The sequence below is a fragment of the Herpailurus yagouaroundi genome, unplaced genomic scaffold (genome assembly GCF_014898765.1).
Source record: "Herpailurus yagouaroundi ecotype Mexico unplaced genomic scaffold, PumYag 180, whole genome shotgun sequence".
In the NCBI taxonomy this organism is placed as follows: Eukaryota; Metazoa; Chordata; class Mammalia; order Carnivora; family Felidae; genus Herpailurus; species Herpailurus yagouaroundi.
Window position 1 is genome coordinate 4,355,921 of NW_024412411.1, and position 20,703 is coordinate 4,376,623.

A 20,703-nucleotide genomic window follows, 5' to 3' on the forward strand; every position below is an offset into this window, starting at 1 on the left:
CCATGGGTTTCTATTAAGTTTCTCAGGATCCACATAAGAGTGAAACCATATGGTATCTGTCTTTCTCTGTATGGCTTATTTCACTTAGTATCACACTCTCCATTTCCATCCACGTTGCTACAAAGGGCCATATTTCGTTCTTTCTCATTGCCCTGTAGTACTCCATTGTGTATATAAACCACAAATTTCTTTATCCATTCATCAGTTGATGGACATTTAGGCTCTTGCCATAATTTGGCTATTGTTGAGTGCTGCTATAAACATTGGGGTACAAGTGCCCCTATGCATCAGTACTCCTGTATCCCTTGGGTAAATTCCTAGCAGTGCTATTGCTGGGTCATAGGGTAGGTTTATTTTTACTTTTCTGAGGAACCTCCACACTGTTTTCCAGAGTGGCTGCACCAATTTGCATTCCCACCAACAGTGCAAGAGGGTTCCCGTTTCTCCACATCCTCTCCAGCATCTATAGTCTCCTGATTTGTTCATTTTGGCCACTCTGACTGGCGTGAGGTGATATCTGAGTGTGGTTTTGATTTGTATTTCCCTGATAAGGAGCGACGCTGAACATCTTTTCATGTGCCTGTTGGCCATCCGGATGTCTTCTTTAGAGAAGTGTCTATTCATGTTTTCTGCCCATTTCTTCACTGGGTTATTTGCTTTTCGGGTGTGGAGTTTGGTGAGCTCTTTATAGATTTTGGATACTAGCCCTTTGTCCGATATGTCATTTGCAAATATCTTTTCCCATTCCGTTGGTTGCCTTTTAGTTTTGTTGGTTGTTTCCTTTGCTGTGCAGAAGCTTTTTATCTTCATAAGGTCCCAGTAATTCATTTTTGCTTTTAATTCCCTTGCCTTTGGGGATGTGTCGAGTAAGAGATTGCTACGGCTGAGGTCAGAGAGGTCTTTTCCTGCTTTCTCCTCTAGGGTTTTGATGGTTTCCTGTCTCACATTCAGGTCCTTTATCCATTTTGAGTTTATTTTTGTGAATGGTGTGAGAAAGTGGCCTAGTTTCAACCTTCTGCATGTTGCTGTCCAGTTCTCCCAGCACCATTTGTTAAAGAGACTGTCTTTTTTCCATTGGATGCTCTTTCCTGCTTTGTCGAAGATTAGTTGGCCATACGTTTGTGGGTCTAGTTCTGGGGTTTCTATTCTATTCCATTGGTCTATGTGTCTGTTTTTGTGCCAATACCATGCTGTCTTGATGATGACAGCTTTGTAGTAGAGGCTAAAGTCTGGGATTGTGATGCCTCCTGCTTTGGTCTTCTTCTTCAAAATTACTTTGGCTATTCGGGGCCTTTTGTGGTTCCAGTGACTACAACTTTAAATGTGAAGGCAGCAATGCAAAACTTCAAGGAACATGAAAAATCATGGAAATATGACACCATCAAAAGATCACAATAATTTTCCAGTAATGGATCCCAAAGACATGAAGATCTGTGATGTACCCAATAAAGAGTTCAAAATAGCTGTTTCAGAAAGCTTAATGAGCTACAACAAAACACAGAAAGACAATTCAACTAAATCAGGACAACAGTACAGTAAAAAAAGAAAAAGAAGTTTAATAAAGAGAAATAATAACACAACAAAAATTCTGGAGCTGAAGAAAATGTTGAATGAAAAGAAAAATGCATTGGAAAGCATTAATAGCAGGGTGGACTAAGCAGAAGAAAGAAGAATGGGAAACAGTGAAGAAAGCCAGTATGACCTGTGGGATACCATCAAAAAATAATAATAATAATTTTCAAACTATTGGAATTTCAGAAGGAGAAGGGTGGGAGAGGGAGAAGGGAGCAGAAAGGTTATTTAAAGAAGTAAGAGCTGAGAACTGTTCAAATCTGGGGAAAGGTTTGGATATCTAAATTTGGGAAGCTCATAGGTCACCAAACTCAACTTAAAGAGATCTCACCAAGACACATAATAAAGCTGTAAAAAATTGAAGACAGAGTGAGAATCTTAAAAGCAGTGAGAGAAAAGAGGATTGTAACTTATAAAGGAACCCCCATATGCCCTCAGCGGAATTCTCAGCAGAAACCTTACAGACCAGGGGAATGGGGTGATATATTCATGGGTTGAAAGAAAAAAACCTGCCAACCAAGAGTACTCTATCCAATAAAGCTGCCTTTCAGAAATGGAGAGGTAGACTTTCCCAGACAAATAAAAGCTGAGGGAGTTCATCACCACTAGATCAGCCTTACAAAAATGCTGAAAGGAACTATCCAGACTGAAACAAAATAATGCTAACTAGTAACATGAAAATATGAAAATACACAACATACTGGTAAAGGTAAATGTATAGTAATATTAGAATTCTCTAATACTGTAACATGGTGGTACATTAACCACTTAACTCTAGTATAAAGTTTAAGGGACAAGAGTATTAAAAATAACTATAAAACAATTTGTTAATGAATACATATGAAGTGTCTCGTGACATCAAAAAAGTAAAGGGGTAAATCTTTTGTATGTGATGGAAGTTAAAGTGTTACTGGTGTAAAATAGAGTGTTATATCTATAAAATATTTTATGTAAGCCTCATGGTAAAGCACAAAGCAAAAGCCAACAGTAGAGTCACGAAAAAAAAAAGGGAAAGGAAGCAAAGCAATAGTACTATGGAAAATCATTAATTCACAAAGGAATGCTGAAAGAGAGGGAGGAGGGATCAAGGGAAGTATGAAACAGCTACAAACAACAACTAAGATGGCACTAATCACTTCCTATCTATCAGTAATTACTCTAAATGTAAATGAGTTAAATTCTCCAATCAAAAGTCATATAGGGGCACCTGGATGGCTCAGTCAGTGAAGCATCCAACTCTTGATTTTGACTCAGGTCATAATCTCATGGTTTGAGATTGAGCCCTGTGTGTCAAGCTCTGCACTGGGCATGGAGCCTGCTTATGATTCTGTCCCTCCCTCTACCTTTGCCCCTCTCCTCAAAAAATAAAAATTTTTTTACTCATGCTCTCTCTCAAAAAATAAAAATTAAAAAAAAAAAAGGCATAGAGAGGCTAGATGGATACAAGACCCAGCTATATGCTGCATACAGGAGACACACTTCAGCTTTAAGGACATATAGGCCCAAATTGAAGGGATGGAAAAGATACTGCATGCAAATGAAAACCAAAAGACAGAGTAGTTATTCTTATGTCACACAAAGTAGACTTTAAGCCAAAATGGTAACAAGAGACAAAGAAGGTCATTATATGATGATAAAGGGTCAATTCATCAAGAGGATATAACAGTCATAAATGCACCCAACTTGGGAGCACCTAAATATATTAAGGAAATACAGATCTGAAGGGAGAAATAGACAACAATATAATAATAGTGTGGAGGACTCTAGTACCTACTTTCAACAGTGCCTAGATCATTCAGACAAGAAATTAATAAGGAAATGTTGGAGTTGAACTATACTTTAGACCAACATAAAACTAACAGGCACACACAGAACATTACATCCAACAGCCGCAAAATACATATTCTTCTCAAGTGCATATGGAACATTCTCCAGGATAGATAATATGGGTCACAAAACAAGCCTTAGAAAATTTAAGAAGATTGGAATCATTCCAGATGTCTTTCTGACCACAGTGGTATAAAATTAGAAATCAATAACAGGAGGAAAACTGAAAAATTCACAAATATGACAAAATTGAACAACATGCACCTGAACAACCAGTGGATCAAAGAAGAAGTGAAATCAAAAATATCTTTAAACAAGTGAAAATGGAAGCATGACATACCAAAACTTGTCCGATACAGCAAATCCATTCTAAAAGGGAGTATACAGCAATAAACACCTACATTATGAAAAAAGAAAGATCTCAAATAAACAACCTAACTTTACACCTCAAGGAACTAGAAGAAGCCCAAGTTTGCAGAAGGAAGGAAATAACAAAGATTAGAGCAGAAATAAATGGAGACCAGAAAAACAATAGAAAAGATCAATGAACCAAAAAGTTGGTGGGGTTTTTTTTTCTTAAAGATAAAATTGACAAACCTTTAGCTAGGCTAACTAAGAAAAAAAAGAAGTCTCAAAGAAAGAAATTGGAACTGCAAGAGGAGATACCACAACTAATATCACAGAAATACAAAGGATCGCAAGAGACTACTATGAACAATTATATGCCAACAAGTTGGATAACCTAGAAAAGAAATGGATAAATTCCTAGAAGGATACAACCCACCAAAACTGAATTATGAAGAAATAGAAAATCTGAACAGATCAATAACAAATAAGGAGATTCAATCAGTAATAAAATACCTCCCAACAAAGAAAAGCTCAGGACCAGATGGTTTGCCTGGTGAATTCTCCCAACGTTTAGAGAAGAATTAATGCTAATCCTTCTCAAACTTTTCCTAAAGATTGTAGAGGTGGAAACACTCCCAAAATCGTTTTATGAAGCCAGCTTTACCCTGATGCCAAAGCCAGACAAGGACACTACCAGGAAAGAAAATTACAGGTTTATATCCCAGATTGTGAATATCAATGCAAAAAATCTCACCAACACATTTGTGAACTGAATTCAGTAGCACATGGAAAGGCTCATAACCATGATTAAGTGGAATTTATCTCTGGGGTACAAGGATGGTTCAACATAGGCAAAGCAATAAATGTGATATACTACATTAATTGAAAGAAAGGTAAAAATCATATGATTATTTCAAAAGGTGCAGAAAAAGCATTTGACAAAATACAACATCCTTTTTTGATAAAAACTCTCAACAAATTTGGTACAGAAGGAATATACTTTAACATAATAGAGGCTATATAAGACAAGCCCACAGCTAACAACATACTCAATGGTGAAAAAGATTGAAGGATTTTCCTCTAAGGTCAGGAACAAGACAAGGGTGCCCACTCTCAGCACTCCTATTCAACATAGTACTTGGAGTCCTAGCCAGAGCAGTCAGGCAAAAAAAGAAGAAAACAAGGCATCTGAGTTGGAAAGCAAGAAGTATAATTGTCTTTGTTTGCAGACAATATGAACTTATATGTAGAAAATCCTAAAGACCACACACACACACACACACACACACACACACACACACACACAAACTATAGAGCTAATCAGTGAATTTAGTAATGTTGCTGGATACAAAATTAGCATACAGAAATCACTTGTGTTTCTACACACTAACAGTGGAATATCTGAAAAAGAAATAAAATAGCCTCATTCACCATAGCATCAAAAAATAAATAAATAAAATACTTAGGAATAAATTTAATCAAAGAGGTGAAAGATCTATATACTGAAAACATTAAGACGTTGATGAGAGACACTGAAGATACAAATAAGTGGAGAGTGTGGTACTGAAATAGAAGTAGATATGTCAATCGGTGGAACAGAACTGGGAGTCCAGAAATAAACCCATATATTTATGGTCAGTTGATTTTCAGTAAAGGTACCGAGGCTATTCTATGGGGAAAAAGAATAGTTTCTTCACGTATGGTGTTGGGACAACAATTAGATATCCATATACTAAAAAATGAAATTGGACCCCAATCTCACACCAAATAAATCAAATTGAATCAAATACCTAAATGTAAGGGCTATAGCTATAAACTCTAAAAAGGAAACAGAGATTAACTGTAGAATTACTGCTCTTATAGCACTTTTGTGATATGGTAGGGTGGACTTCAGTGACTGGATGCGCCTGTGGGCCAAGATTATCTTTCATCAATCTGTCTTTCATGCCTTGCACCGAGTTGGTACTCAGTAAAGTCAGAAGACTAAGGGAACGGAAGAGACAGACAGTGACAGTTTCAGCTATACTGAGGTTTACCAAAAAGGTTTTAGATAGTCAGAAACTACTTTGGGTGTCCTTGTTGTGCTTGAGTGCCGCAGGTATGGGTTTCCTCCCTGGGCCTTTTCTTTCACCAAAATGGAATTTAGGGGGCATATGAAGAGGTTCCCCCCAGCAATAGGTACCTGTCATTTGTAGATCTGATAATTTGGGCATGTAGCCAGTGTCTTTAAATTTGACTCTGCTACTGCTGACAGTATGGATTCATAGCATGTTTTTAAAAATTATATTAAACTAATTCTTAATTATGGAGTATTTGGACCCCTAAATATAGGTACAGCCTCAGTTTGAATACCAAGGCAGCTATTAACAAACTGCTGTATTGAAGGTTACAAAGTTCTTTCTTATGTTGAGCAGAACATCTTTTTCTCTAAGTGTCTACTGTTTCTCCAGTGGAATGATGCCAAACAAGTCATGTATTTGAAATAATAATGCCTTCTCTTTCAGCCCTATGTTCATTCCTCCTGACCCAAAGTATATGTTGTTCACCCCAGCATTTTAATCTGTCATCCATTTTACTTATGGGTGGCTTACACCACTGACAGTTTGTGTGAGTTCTGGGAATGCAAGTGAATTTCAATACGATGCCAGGCAAAATACAAAACACGCTGATTTCTAAGCAGCTGCCTTTATAGGGTGATGTCTAAGTTTCCTACCTGTTCCCAAATACATTTCCCACTAGAAGGTACAACTCTCACATTATTTGCTTAAGTTCAGTGTTGAATTTTCTTGGTAAAGTGCAGGCATGAGATGCAGGTTGGCCACCACTTTCTCCTATTAATACGGTAGCATAGATTAGTTCTGCAGACTGGAACCATATAGCAAGGTGATGTGGCCATGAGACATAGGATTAGAGGGGTTTGAATGGGAGGAATAGCACAGAAATGCTGGAATAGAGGCCACTGTGGGTAGGGGCGCTTAGGAGGTTCAGTCTGTTGAGCAGCCGACTCTCAATTTTGGCTCAGGTCATGATCTTGTGGTTTGTGGGGTCGAGCCTCACTTTGGACTGTGGACTGACAGTGTGGAGCCTGCTTAGGATTCTCTTTCTCCCTCTCTCTGCCCCTACCCAGCTTGCGCTCACTCACTCTCGCTCTCTCAAAAATAAATATTAAAAAAGAAGCCTTTGCTAGAGACATAGGGAGAGGAAAGGCACTGTGGGAATGCACCTTATTACTTCCTTTGTAAGTTTTCTGAGTTAATCCTGGCACAGTGAAACTTAAAAAGTAAATCTTTTGCTACAAAAGAGTAGCTGTGATGATGTATTTCATTCCAAAGCTAAATAGAATCATGCAAGGAAATAATTTGTTTGGGATCGTCTATATGGCTATGTATCCACCTTGACTTTGGCAAATTCTTATTTATCCTTCAGACTACATGTGCCATAGGGAGGCTTTCCACCCTGTCCTCACCCCATCCAGGTAATTAATAACTCCCTCGAGGCATACTTTTTTGGGTACCACTTCACTGTATTGTATGATTTATTTGCCTGCCCCACTGGACTCTGAGTCCTTGAAGACCCTAGACTGTGTCTCATTCTTCTCAGTATTCCCAGTGCCCACATGTGCTCCTCAGTCACTGGCATATAGTAAGTATGATAATTGTTTGTTGAATAGAGTTGTAGCACAGGGAAAATAACAGCTGCACATATTTGTAAAGGCATCATTCTCACCGGACATGTATGAGGCACAAATTGGAGATCAGGAAACATAGGTGAGTAATAAGATAATCAAAAACTCCTACTTATAGTTCCCCCTTGTCAGTGGGATAGGTGACAGTCACCTGCATATAATCCTTACACAATAAGATTCATGTTATAATACAGGTATTCTGGGTTTTGGATTGGGTTATAAAGTCATAATGTTGCATGCGTCAGACAAAAAAAATCACGTGTTCATGAAATCTCTCGAATAACTGATTTAGGCCTTTGGAAGCTCAAATGGAATAAATTAAGGAAGAGACTACATTTAATTTTGACTCCCCGCATAAAAATTTAGTGCAGTGCTATGTATTTTGTAAGTACTTAAATATTTGTTTCTTGGCTGACTTAGATTGCTTGAGGAGAGGGTTGGGCCTAATAAAAGGAAAAAATTTATTGTTCATAAAGGTGATTTTAATACTCTATCCACCCTATTAAGGAAGGCGAAGTATCCCTACATCTCTCTAAGCTCGAGCAGAACAGCCATTGATTGGTCTTTCATATTTAAGCAGGATCTAGTTTGGAAACAAAGGCTTACACTGAATGTCCTCTCTGGAGAGCTCTTTCTTTTTTGACAGGATTTGTTCCTAGAATGTGTTCTGTTAATAAATCAATTCATTTCCTATCTGTAGCTTGCCAAGGGAATTGTCTTTCTTGGTAGATGGCTTTGAGGGCACAGAAGAGATTGTTATTCTTTTTTCCTTAGTTAGCATATGGGCTACTTTTGACTATTTGTCTTTTATTTATTTATTTAGGAACCTAAATTCCAAGGTGGAAAGGAGTCAGAGCTGCAGTGACACAGCTCAGGACAGAGCGAAGAGCAGACTCAGAGCAGCCCCAACAAGCAAAACCAAGGTACATCTCAGACACAGGCTTCTGGAGCTCTCTACTCCCATCCTGTAGCTCCCTGCACATGGCCACGACAGAAACTATTGCGCACGCTATTTGTTTTGAGTAGGCTCCACATCCGATGTGGGGCTTGAATTCATGACCCTGAGATCAAGAGTCATGTGCTCTTGAGCCAGCCAGGTACCCCAGAAACTATTCCAGACAAGCAGAGGCAGAATGGGTCCTGGGTATACTAATTATGTTGGAGAAGTTTGCGAATAGATGGAAAGGAAGAGAGTTTGCATTGAATTAGTAGCCAGAAGGGTGGAATGAGGGCCAGTAGAAGAACTTTTTAAAAAGTTCTGGATGAGGTTTTTTTTTTCCCCTGTAGGTTTTCAATTTTATTAATTGTTTCAAGTGTGTAGGAATTTCTGCAAATGGTGCATATTCTAGGTTAGGGATTTTCCCCGTTTCTTAGGCTCACATCACCCTCCATCCCTTTTCTTACCCTTCCCCCACTGCCCTTCTACCATCATAAAAGAGTTATGAAGAAAAAAAATACATATGCATGTATGTATAATCTTTTTAACTTCTTTTAGGTCACAGCTATAACCCCAGCCTCCAACCCCATCATTGGTGTCCTCTTGTCCACTCAGAACAACCGCTGCCTCTCAGCCCCTGACTTAACCGTTGAGAAGCGTCTACCCTTCAGCTCCCTCTCATCCTTGACTTCCCTGCATAAGCCCGAGCGCTCCATCAGTCCTGAGAGCAATGACAGCATCTCCGAAGAACTAAACCATTTCAAGCCCATTGTCTGCTCACCATGTACTCCTCCCAAGAGACTCCCTGATGGCCGAGTGCTAAGTCCCCTCATCATCAAATCAACACCCCGCAACCTAAACAGAAGCCTGCAGAAGCAGACTTCTTATGAGGCTAGTCCAAGGATCCTCAAGAAGTGGGAACAGATCTTTCAGGAGCGGCAGATCAAAAAGACCCTTTCGAAAGCCACCCTCACCTCCCTGGCTCCAGAAACAGGGGAAGACTCACTGGTCTCTGAAGTTATCCATTCTAACAAGGAGAAGCCACCTCAGGCTTTAAATACAAGACTGGCCAGTGGGCAAGTACTCTCTGAGTGTGTAGGACCCACCCTCACTGACCTTGATTTTTTCCCATCCGTTAGCCAAACAAAAGTGGAACAGGGCAGCGATAGTAAAAGGAGCTCTGAGATCCCGTTGGAAACCTGCTGTTCCTCAGAACTTAGAGTGGGAGCCAGTGGTACTTTGGAGCCGGAGCAGAGTGAAGGGCCGGGGCCAACCCCAGATGCCAAGTTAGACAAAACCTGTATAAGCGCAACCATGAAAATCTCGGCAGCTCATTCAGCGCTACCCAAAAATAGTGTTCTGGGTGGGGTCCTCAAAACAAAGAAGCAGCTGAAGACAGCAAATCATTTTGATCTGCCTAATGGTGTGCTGGCAGACAGCCGAGGTGAGGAGCCGCTTCCTTCCTTGCGTCGGGGCCGGAAAAGACACTGTAAGACCAAGCACTTGGAACAAAATGGCTCCCTTAAGAAACTGCGACAGAGCGGTGGTGAGGTGGTCCTGGCCCCGGCAGAGCCGGTGCTGCGGGAGATGGAGCAGAAACTGCAGCAAGAGGAAGAGGACCGGCGGCTGGCTCTGCAGCTGCAGCGCATGTTTGACAACGAGAGGCGGACTGTGAGTCGGCGAAAAGGAACCGTGGATCAGTATCTCTTACGGTCCAGCAACGTGGCCGGGGCCAAGTAGCACCTAATGAACAGTGTTACCTATTTTTAAGAGGTCTTTGGGCTTGATCATTTATCCTGAAGAGCTGAGTGTTCTCACTTTGGGTTTCTTTCAATGGCAAAACACTGTCTGATACAGTTCTGGGAGGTTCTGGGGCCTTCGTAGTCCATGTCCAAGGGAACTGTGTCTCTGCCTCCCTGCGACCGAGGCCAGAAGCACTCCTCACCCCAAAGTGACCTGTCCCTGAGGGCTCCTGGGCCAAATCGGGCAGCACCCACTTGGAATGAGATTCAGGAGCACAGTGGCCAGAGTTACAAATGGTAGAGGAATGAGGGGGGATACCTTCTTAAACCGACAGACCTCTGACTTCTTTCAACAGGGTGTTATTTTAAATCAGCCTTGCAGATAAACATTACTTCCATCTGTGTCGTAGAAGTGGATCTGCGTTTTGGCAGATTCCAAAATGATTGTGTTCCCTTCTCCTTATCCATGCCACAAGTAAATGTACCTACTGAAATTGGTTGAGTTTTTCCCTTCTACAAAAGTTAATTTACCTTCCCTGTTTAAAAAGTAACGTTTGATTAATGCTATATAGTTGACAGACCACATTGAGTCACTGTTGGATTTGGTCTTCTCAGGAGTGCTAACGTGTAAGCGGCGTGAGCCCCATTTTAGATGATGGAGCTGCAGGGCACGTGTTCAGATTCTCTCATTTACTAGGTGGAACATCCCAGACTGACTGTTGGGTCTCCCGACAAGAATTCCCATAGATTTTCCACACTGACAGGTTGCTGTAATGGATTGTGACCCAAGGAGCCTAGGGAAGCTGGCTGGGCATGTGAATACTGATTGTGCAAAATCCATAGGCAGATCATTGAGATTGACGGGAAGTATAAACAAATATTATGCAGTTATCTTCCCTTCTCCCGGCACAGTTTACCCTTTTGTTTTCTTGGGGGTGGGGCGGAGGAGACAAAGTACACCCTGTGAGACAAAGTACAGTTGAGCTTCCTTACTACTCTCTACGTGTCCAAGAGTTATCTGCAATGTTGATCTAAAATCCAAAACAATTGCCCAGAAGTCAGGTAAGAGCAATGCTGAAACTCCATACTATGGAAACAAGGTATCTAGCTGGATGCAGCTGGTAAATTCAGTCCCATGGACCTTTGGGGTTTATTTTCCTTAGCAGCTGACACCATGTGTCTTTTGCATCCCTGGTGGTGCTTGGTGCTTCTGCCCATCTGGGCTCATTGAGAATAGGGATTAAGATATGATTTTAGGGAATCTCAGATGGGCTGGCGTTCCCTGTGCATGTATGAGCTGTTACTATAAAGTCATGTGACTGGCATTTTAACAAAGGCTTTAGAGCTTCTATATCCCAGTGTATGTTGTCTCCCTTGAGTGGCCCCAGCAAGATACCACATAGTTTTCTAATGATGTTGCCATTGGCAAAAACATTTCTGGAACTCTCCTCAAAGTCTAGAAACGTCTAGAAATATAGACTCCTAAAATGTTAGAATTGGAAGGGACCTTAAAGGTCATCTATTCCAACCTCCTCCTCTTACTGAGGCAGAAGCTAAGATTTGGAATGGTGACTCACTGATTACTAGGGATTTACTACATCACCTTCTTTTGATTCCTCCCGGGAGATTTGCCCCTTCTTCTCTGGACAAATCTTTAATCTTTTGTGGTTATAGAAGGGAGAATTTTAAGTTTGAAACTAGTCAGAGGCTATTTGAAGCCTCTGGAAGAGAAGGTAGGTCAAGAGGGTTTGGAGTCATAGATGAGGTACAGCCATAAAGCAGCTATTTTCTTCTGCTCCTAAACAGTTCCCAGAGAGACGTTCCAGAGATGTCTTAAGCATTCTGGTCATCATGGAGATATGTGGAGGCTCCTCAGTGACTACGTTGGTGGGAGTGTCACTCGAATGTATGTGTTCTGTGTGTCTGTGTGCGTGCACACATGCAAATGTATGTTTAAACATGCACCAATCTCATTACTTTATATTCACACCACTTCAGTTCTAGGCCCTGCCAGCAACATATGTCTCCAAAGGCTGCTGGAGGGTTGGTACCCAAGACAGAAGAGCTGGTGCTGGTGCTGGTCTGCGGAGTAAGAGGAGGGTGACTTAATGCCCTTAGAGAAATCATCAGTTCCTGCCATTTCACACAGTTCCCCTTGGTTCGGAGTACATAATATCGGAAGGCTAGTCTCGTTGGTAGTAGCAAAGACACTTATTTTTCCACTTGACACCTTTTTCTATATCTCCAGTAATTTGAAAAACATTTTGGTTGGAACTGATTTTTGTTTTTGGAAAAAAGATAAATATTTTTAATAGAAAAAGATATATATTTTAAATATTTCCCCCAAAGTACTACTTTCATTTTAAGAAATTGCATAGCAGTAGCAACAAATTTTAGTTTCAGGTGCAGAGTGAAAAGCTACTTCCTGTTAAGTGAACATTCCAGACGCTGGATCCAACTTACTGACTTTCCCCTTTGCACCTACTGTTGTGCCTGGAATGGTATCAACAATTGTTGTTTTCCAAACTTCCAGCTGAGCAGTAGCCCTTCACACAGAGGCAAAGTGGTTTAGGTTAAGGAGCGACAAGGCTTCACCTCTGATCTGCTCGGCTTTGGAAGAGGAAAAAACCACTAAGGTATTATCTGTATTTTAAAATGCTTCCCTTACTTAACTAAAACCTGAACACTTTTTGCTTCTGAAAGAATTGTGTCCTGTTGCTCGCTTGCTTGCTTGTGAAGTTTGTCACAAATGGAGTTGTCAATGTGAATTATTTGGAGACGGAGAAAGACAAGAAAAGGAAAATAGAGCGATGGGAGGGTTTGTGGGCTAGAATGAGAGAAATACCATTTCACAAAACAAACATTTCTCATGAATCATTGGAATCTGATTCACCCTACAAATTTCTCATGCCCTACTAACTCTGTTCTTTGTGTATATGCATTCTGTGTTTTTCATTAAAGGGGAAGTTCTGAGAGGTTGGAGGATCAAGGTCATTCTGATGGGAAGTCCAAGAAATGCGGTGCCCTGGGAAGGGGGAGCTCAGCCCTTTTCCATAGAGTGGGAGAGACACTTTGGGAACATGCTCATGACCCGTTGATTGTATCTGCTGGAAGAAGTCATCTGGGCCTGTTGGGTTGGTGTCAAATCAGGCGATTAAGCATCCAGCCCTTGGCCCCTTTCGTATAATTGCCTCTTTTTAAAAGGTTAATTCGCCTTGGCTGAAGCTTCCCAGGAAAACCCTTTGTAAGTGGCTTCATTTATTTTTTTAATTTAATTTTTAGACTTTTGTCTGGAGGAAGAACTGGTGATGAATGCCTTGTTTTGTTTTGTTTTTTTTTCTCATTTTTCCTAAAAGAAAAAAATGCCCTTAAGGATTAAAGCTGCTTAATTAATTGCTGTCTGATTACAAAGTGACAAACTAAGATGGGAAACTGCCACTGTGCTTGACTGGTGAAGCTGATGACCGAAGGCTGTGCCGTTCTTTCTGTTCCATTCAGACATTCCTGAGCTTCGTTCGAACTTGTGCCAACCCTGTGCTGGGTCATGGAGATACAAGGATGGAAAGGACAGTCCCTGCTCCTAAGAAGCTCAGCCTCTAATGGAATGTATTTGAAGGTATATGTGGCTGGAGAGTTTGTTCATGCTCGTGTGAAAGGCCACTTCTTCATAGTGATGATCTTGGATGGAGTCATTTGAGATACTGTCCAGCACCTGACAGGCTGCACTGAACATTTTAGACACCCCCATCAGTATTTCTCAATTTGATTGTAACACTGCTTTCCATTTCCTAATTTTATCAGAGGAGAATGAATTTTCTCCTCCAGTGATACAGGACAATAATTTCTCTTCAGGAGCTGCTTTTACATAAGCTCCAGGAAATGAGGCAGGGTGTGGATCATTGACATGGTCAGAGGAGGCCCACATCCCACCTTACTGATCTCCTAACCTCTCTCCCAACCAGACCTCTCACCAGAGCTGGCAGCAACTTTGGATTCCTTTCCTTTTTCCTGCCTGGCTTTTCATTGAGATGGAAAGCCAACAGGAGAGGAAGGAAAGAAAAACTGAAGGCTGGATTATAATCATAAAATGCTGTAGCTGGAAAGGGCATGGAAATAACTCAGATCAAACTCACCTACCTGCTTCCCCTTTTTTTTCCTAATAAGGAACTTGAGGTCCAGTGCTTTATGCCCCGTTGACACTGTAGTTTCCTAGGATCTAAATAGTCTTTTTAAGTTACACACACACACAATTTGCTAACTAGGAGGACACCCAAATGATATAGGAAGCTTTTTGTTTTAATAGCTTTTTTCTTCTAAAATTTTTCAGAATTAAAATATGCCTCTGTCCCCTGAATACATACCCAGATAGGGGAAACCCCATAATGTGACTAATGTGAATATGGAATCTTGGGAAGTGATATATTTTGATTGGAATAGTCATCATTTTAACCACCAAGGGTTAAAACTATGCCAGCCCTTCATTTTTCTTTGAAAAAATTAAGAACTCCTTAGGGACTTAAATCTTTCTCAGCCAGCCTTTTCCCCCATCAACCAAAAGAGTGGTATTCAGCCTGGTTTTTAGAAGTGAACATAGTTGCTTATAAATTCTTGTGAGTTAGTGACAAAGCAGGTATGTTTTTTTTGGGTCAGGGAGATTCTAGGGAAAGCTGCTGTTGAATAGATTTTGCTCCAAAGATGATATAGAAAATGCATCTTTATACGTGATTGTTACCCACTGTAGCTTTCTGAAGAAGATCGTTCTATAGGAAAAAGAGACATAAGCAGAGGTCACAACCAGTTTAGAGATCGGTTAAATTGGATGAAGAAAAAGTGCCAAGACTGAATGTGCACATTGTTCTATGTATTATCAGTATTTTTATTCTTCCTAAGAAAAATATTTACACACTTTGCTTTGTGAGTAAATGCTTCCTTAATGTCTTGTTAATAAGCATGGCAGGCTCCCTCTCTACCTTTTCTGGTGTCTTAAATCAACTGGTTGGACAGAGCTGAGCTAAGGCCAGGCTTATTCATCTTCCTTCCCTCTCATTTAATAAGAGGTAAAAACAGGCAATGCACTCCTCAAAGATTAAATTATTAGAGCTCAAGAGAAGCTTTTGGGCCCTGGGTCTGGCCCTTAGCCTGCAGCAGAACACTTCAGTTCCTAAAGAGAGAATGTATAACTGTGTGAGGGAAAAAAATTATCTTAAATGCCATCTAATGGTTTTATTGTTACTCTCAATTTGTACAGACACTGTTGTCCTTAGGGCCCTTCCCCTTCCCACCTACAAACAGAAAATGGGATGCATATTGGTTTTCTACCTGCTGTCTTCACTGGAATTGGAGAAGGGGCCTGGATCCTTGTGGACCGCCACTGCGGGCTGCCTCCTCTCCAGCTTATCGTAAAGAGCATTTTGACAAAGACTCAGAACGGGGCATGCCTGGTCAGGGATGCTTCTGACCACAAAGAAATGGCACAGAATCAAATGGGGTGATGTGCTGTTTATTTAAACAGTACCAGGGTACATTCTTCAGTGTGTGTTTGCCTGCTTAAGGAGAGGCCCAAGTTGAGAATACAGTAAAGCAAACTCATGAAAGTGAATGTTCTGTTTCTAAAGTTTTAACCTCTAGCGTGTAATCTCAGACAAATCTGGGCTAATAGACTATGTGTGTTTGACTTTTGGTGCTATCTTTGCTCTGGGAGATGCCCCACACTGGAATGTCTCACTTTGGCATTCAGACTGGGATGGGAGAAATTAGGAGGCGAGATGGGGTTTCCATGGCATGCTGCTGGAGCATGAGTTTGGAGTTATTTCCAATGTTTAACTGTCATTCTCCTATTCAACCATTCTTACTCCTACTGAAGGCACAAGAGTCTGAGTAAAGAACAGATGTACAGGATGACACTGTCCTTGCATACTGGGGCAGTACCCCAAACATCTGATTTTAAAATCAGCTTTGGAAGCAGAAATTCATCAAAATACCCTTGGTGCCAGTTTCTCATCAAACACAGAACAAACGTATCCCTGTTTCATCTAAACTTGTAAAGCCAACTTGAAGGACTGATGTAAGAAATGCCATACATGGTCAACCAGCACGTAAGGGTCCTTTGAAATCTGGCCCAGACTCTTCCAAAAGAGAGTATTTGAAATGATTTGCAAGAAACAAGGCAGCTGCTTGGAGGTAGAAGAATGGAATTTGTCCCTTGGCCTTTAACAGGAAATGTACTACATATCACGCTCATGGATTCCCTGATAGCCCGGTCTGGTGAAAGGATGGGAGACTCTGGCCCTAACATAGCCTGGAAGCTGGGTCTTCTGACTCCAAGGCCACTGATTATTCAGTCTTTTCCTGTTGCCCTGGCTTAATCAACTGAGGGTAGTGCCATCCTCCGCCACTGGTCTTGGCTAACCCTAGGGTTCCAGCTGCTTTCTGGGTTGGATCTTCTGGACTTGGGCCTGCCAGGGCCAAAGAAATCAGTCTTCCCTCTGCACCCACTGTAGGGGTGGGAGGTATCCTACAGTAGCAAGGATTGTGAGTCTGTATCTAAATCAGTTCGCTTTTCTGTGGCCACATCCAGCTCCAGGTAGTTCCTGGCCATCTTGGATAAGTGACGAGAACAGGCTGGGCCTACCTAGTTTTGGAGAATTAGTGGTAGGAGAAATTATTTCTTCTGGTTTGCTCTTGTTAGAAGTTTGGAGAAGGCTCAGAAGAGTGTGGCAGCCAGCTCCCATCTGCTTATGGCAAAGGAAGGGGGCTCTGGGTGAAAGCAGCCCAGGGAGTTGAATCATCTAGCAGCAGATCAGATGTGCCAGGGAGAGTGTGCTGGTAACAGGGAGGGTTGGTGCCACCCAAAAGGCTTCCTTGATTAGTTATGGATTCCTGTTCATTTGACAATTCTAGTCAGAGGCTTTACTCATTGAGACAACTAGTTCACATCTCTTCAAAAGAAGTCAAAACTCAGGAAACCAAGCAACTGAAGTCTGCTTACTTGGACACAACTGGTAGACGATTGTATGGCTTCCAGAGGTGCAGCAATTCACCTGCACAGGAGGCTGAGCAGACAGTGTGATACGCTGCCTCTCATACCTAAAACAGGCACTAGGAGAGGCAACTAATTTATTCAGATGGTATCCTATGTGGAAAAACAGTTCACGAGCGTTTGACCTGGATAGGTGAAGCCTCTTCAGGATGCTCTCACATTGGTGAAGGGCTCTGGCCTGGCTGGGCAGAGAGAGCAGATATATGCCTGGCTAAAAATTAGAGCTAGGAGCCCCGGGGGACTTCGGCACACAGCTTAGCTCAGTGGTTAGAACTGTCAGATAGCTTTCCCAACAAAGGAAGTGACAGCCTTTGGAGGGAGTGAGTTCCCCATCACTAGGGGTGCAGGAAGGAGCTGAACAATCTGTTAGGGGGCCCGCAAGATGCTTCCTGTCTTGAGGCTGGGTAGGACGTTCCTAGGAGCCTTTCAAGCCTGAGGGCCTGTGGTTTGATAGTGTTTCTGGCTGAAAGATGCAATCTGTTTCTCTAGAACTGGAACCTAGCAAGGCTTACAGTGTAAATGTTGGGGTAGAGTCTCCTTCCTAACATTAGGGGAAGGGGATTTGGGCCCCAGGAGACCTAAGGCAGCGAGTTAGCAACACACTCTGCAGGTGAGTGCCACCGTGGGTGACCCTGTATTACATGTATCTGTCCAGGTGCCTGTGTCAAGTGTGACGTAACACCCTCTGTAACTAGATACGTGTACGTGACCGTGTGACTTTCGTGAACGCGGATGTATGCATCTGGTGTGACCACAGCTAGGTGTAATTGTGTAACTGGCCACATGTGTGAGTGAGACTGTGTGGCCAAGTATGATAGTAAAGCTATTTCTGTGTCCTAACAGAGTCTCACAGTCACAATACAGCAGACAGTCCACCACGCGTCTGTCTTGGCGGCAAGACAAGATTAGATCTCAATAATCACCTTACCTGCAACTGAAGTTGTAGGAGTTTGTGCCTTGCTGAGGAGCCTTAATCCTCGTGCCACCAATTCCTGGACCCTGGGACCTACATGCCTGCTCCCCAGGTCTGAACTGTAGGTACCCTCAGGAGAGTAGCCTTAGCAGCGAAGGCTGCTCAGGAGACCAGTCACAGTCGGTGTCCATTCCCAAATGCACATCTCTGGAGTTCAGTGCCAGTGGCCTTCGCTAGATCCACCTGTGGAGCAGATGGTGACTCCTGGGCACTCAGAAGAATGGGGCAGCCCCACAGGCTGCTGTGGCCAGAACCAGTTTACTTACTGTGAGCCCAGGCTGACTTTGCAGGATCTGTTTTAGAGCCACGGTGTTTGCATATGGGACTTCAGCTTGTGTCCTGGATGAGAGGACCTTAGGAAATTCCATGTAAGTCCTGCCCTCAGCCTGTCCCAACTTTTTGGCCATGACCATCCAATAAGGGAATTCCCAACCCTCTTCCCCTTCCTCTCCATTTGCCCTCAAAATTGAAAAAAGCTGCCCCATAAAAAAAAGCGCCTTTTCTGGGGCCTGGAGGCCTCAGTTTTGCCCCCTACCCCAGCAACACACATACACTTTGTTGGCTGTGGATGGGTTAGTTAACTTCTCTGAGCCTCAGAGTCCGTGCTGCTGCTCTGTTCCATCAGCCCCCTTGTTTTTTCAGCCCAGTGCCGATCGCAGCTCTGTTGGAGATGTGCGACTCAGGCAGGTTTCCTAAAGGATGCGTGTGTCAGCTGGGTGCTCCTCCAGCGTGGCAGCCTGGCCATCTACAAGAAAGCACGTGGACTACCTTGCTCTGTGCACCCACTCTTTATTGCTGCTGGGCCAGGCGCTGGGTCCTGCCTGGCCCGGGGAGGGGAGGTCCTCACCAGTTAGTTCCCCACTCTCTGTGGCCAGCGAGCGAGGCCAAGTCAAGGTTTGAGGCCTGCACCCGGCGCACCCAGCCCCAAGGCGCGGTCCAGGGTGCGGAGCCCTCAGGGAGGGTATGGGGCACAGGCTGGGCACTGCCCCGTGCGCAGACCTTAGTCTTTTGAGTCACTGGCCGTGGGACCCTGGCAGAACTCATCCATGAACTTGAGGAAGCGGCCAAACCTAGGCTGGCCCTCGCTCAGTGCTGGGTGGCCTGGGGGTGGCGCTGTGGCCCTGAACACTGTCCGCAGTGAGCAGCGCACCAGCTGCCGGTAGCGTGCCCGAAACTCCTTCAGCAGCCTCTTGGCCTCCAGGTATTGCTTCTGGTTCACCAGTCTCTGCTCAGTCCGCTGGCGCAGGACAGCTCCTGCAGGGAGAGAAGCCAGAGGGACACCAAACTCGCTCTGGGTCCCAGCTAGCCCGAAGCAGTGGGGACTGCGTCCAGAGCCCCCCCACCCCAGAGAATGGGACGGTGTGAGAGGAGGATGCTACGGGGACTGAAAATGGCCTCCCCAGCTTGGGGCATTAGGCAGCCAGTGGCGTCTCCTCTGAATTCTACCTCAAGCCTTAGTTCTGGCCTGTAACGTGCTGTGTGACTCCAGGCCCCAGCTTCTCCATCTGCACATGGGGAAGGGCCAGGGCAGATGCTAAGGGCCCTTCCTGCTCTGACATGTCCATGCCGGCTGCCTCCCACCAGCAGATGAGTAAACTTCTGGCCACTGAGGATGGGGACCAGGTAGGCACAGCTATACCTAGTGGAGCCTCTGTAATATTCCGGGGATCCCGCATGCGAATGAGAATGTCATCCAACAGCTGGGCTCGAGTCTTCCGTGGGGGTGGAATGGGGATCCTCTGGGCCTAACATAAGGTAAGAGGAACGTGTCACCACAGTCCAGTGCTCCGCCTCTCCTGGCCTCATCCCCTCATGCAGATGCAGCAACAAGCAGGAGGGCACCTGGGGGCACTGGGAAAGCACAGCCCTCAGAATGTCCTGAGGTGACAGCCACGTCTCTAACTGGGGGTCCTGAGGAGCCACTGGCACACACAACAAGGTGGTGGTTACACATTTACCCGTTTCTCCTTGGGAACGTAGCGTTTCTGAAGAGTGTCAAGCCTGGGCTTGGAGGAGCGGAACAGCAGCGGGTGCTTCAGCACGTACTGCAGGGCCTGTGTGTTCTTCTGGATTCCTAAGGCAAAAAGGCATGGTTGGGTCAAGGCACTCCTCCTCCACCTATTGAATGCCTCCTCCAACTTCTTCATTCCCCAGTCTCACAGCAGCCCTGGGTGGAAGGATTGGAAAGGCCCCAAGAACACACTGCTTCATCTCTCCCTGATCTGCAGTGCCCGGACCTCCATCATCCATTCCCTGAATAACTCTCCCCTGTGTGCACAGATCCTCATGGAAAAGTAGCACTGGCATGGAGAGAAGGAATGACCCTGACATAACGTCGTTAAAGACAGTGGGTTATGCCACAGGGACTGGCACCCAAGAGAGCACACAGTCAAGTGCTAGTTCCTCTGGGAGCACAAATACTACTAACACATCAGTGTGAAATAAGGGGCTCTGAGGGAGCACTACCCCCTTGCCTCAAGTCACATAGAGAGGATTTTGGATGTTCAATTTGGGACTCAGGAATCTGGCCAGTCTGGGTGTCTGTTCATCAAACCCTTCCTGGAGACACTTCTCCAACCA

At 43.6% G+C, this 20,703-nt stretch overlaps 2 protein-coding genes across 14 annotated transcripts in view; one reads left to right on the forward strand and one right to left on the reverse strand.

The window, feature by feature from the left end:
* The window catches only part of RNF169 (ring finger protein 169), a 109,698-nt gene extending 93,988 nt beyond the window's left edge, over window positions 1-15,710 (forward strand). The window contains exons 5-6 of the mRNA XM_040489100.1: window positions 8,256-8,355; window positions 8,928-15,710. Of these exons, the coding sequence (XP_040345034.1) occupies window positions 8,256-8,355; window positions 8,928-10,109 (1,282 nt within the window). The 3' untranslated portion in view covers window positions 10,110-15,710. The remainder of the gene's footprint in view (window positions 1-8,255; window positions 8,356-8,927) is intronic.
* A 3,185-nt stretch (window positions 15,711-18,895) lies between these two features.
* XRRA1 (X-ray radiation resistance associated 1) overlaps window positions 18,896-20,703 on the reverse strand; it is a 61,569-nt gene continuing 59,761 nt past the window's right edge. For 12 of the 13 annotated variants that reach the window (XM_040489342.1, XM_040489338.1, XM_040489337.1 and 9 more), the window contains 3 exons: window positions 20,082-20,197; window positions 19,763-19,868; window positions 18,896-19,377 (listed from right to left, as the gene is read on the reverse strand). In XM_040489342.1, the coding sequence (XP_040345276.1) occupies window positions 19,124-19,377; window positions 19,763-19,868; window positions 20,082-20,197 (476 nt within the window). In that variant the 3' untranslated portion in view covers window positions 18,896-19,123. The remainder of the gene's footprint in view (window positions 19,378-19,762; window positions 19,869-20,081; window positions 20,198-20,703) is intronic. The other variant, XM_040489340.1, reaches the window with a different exon arrangement.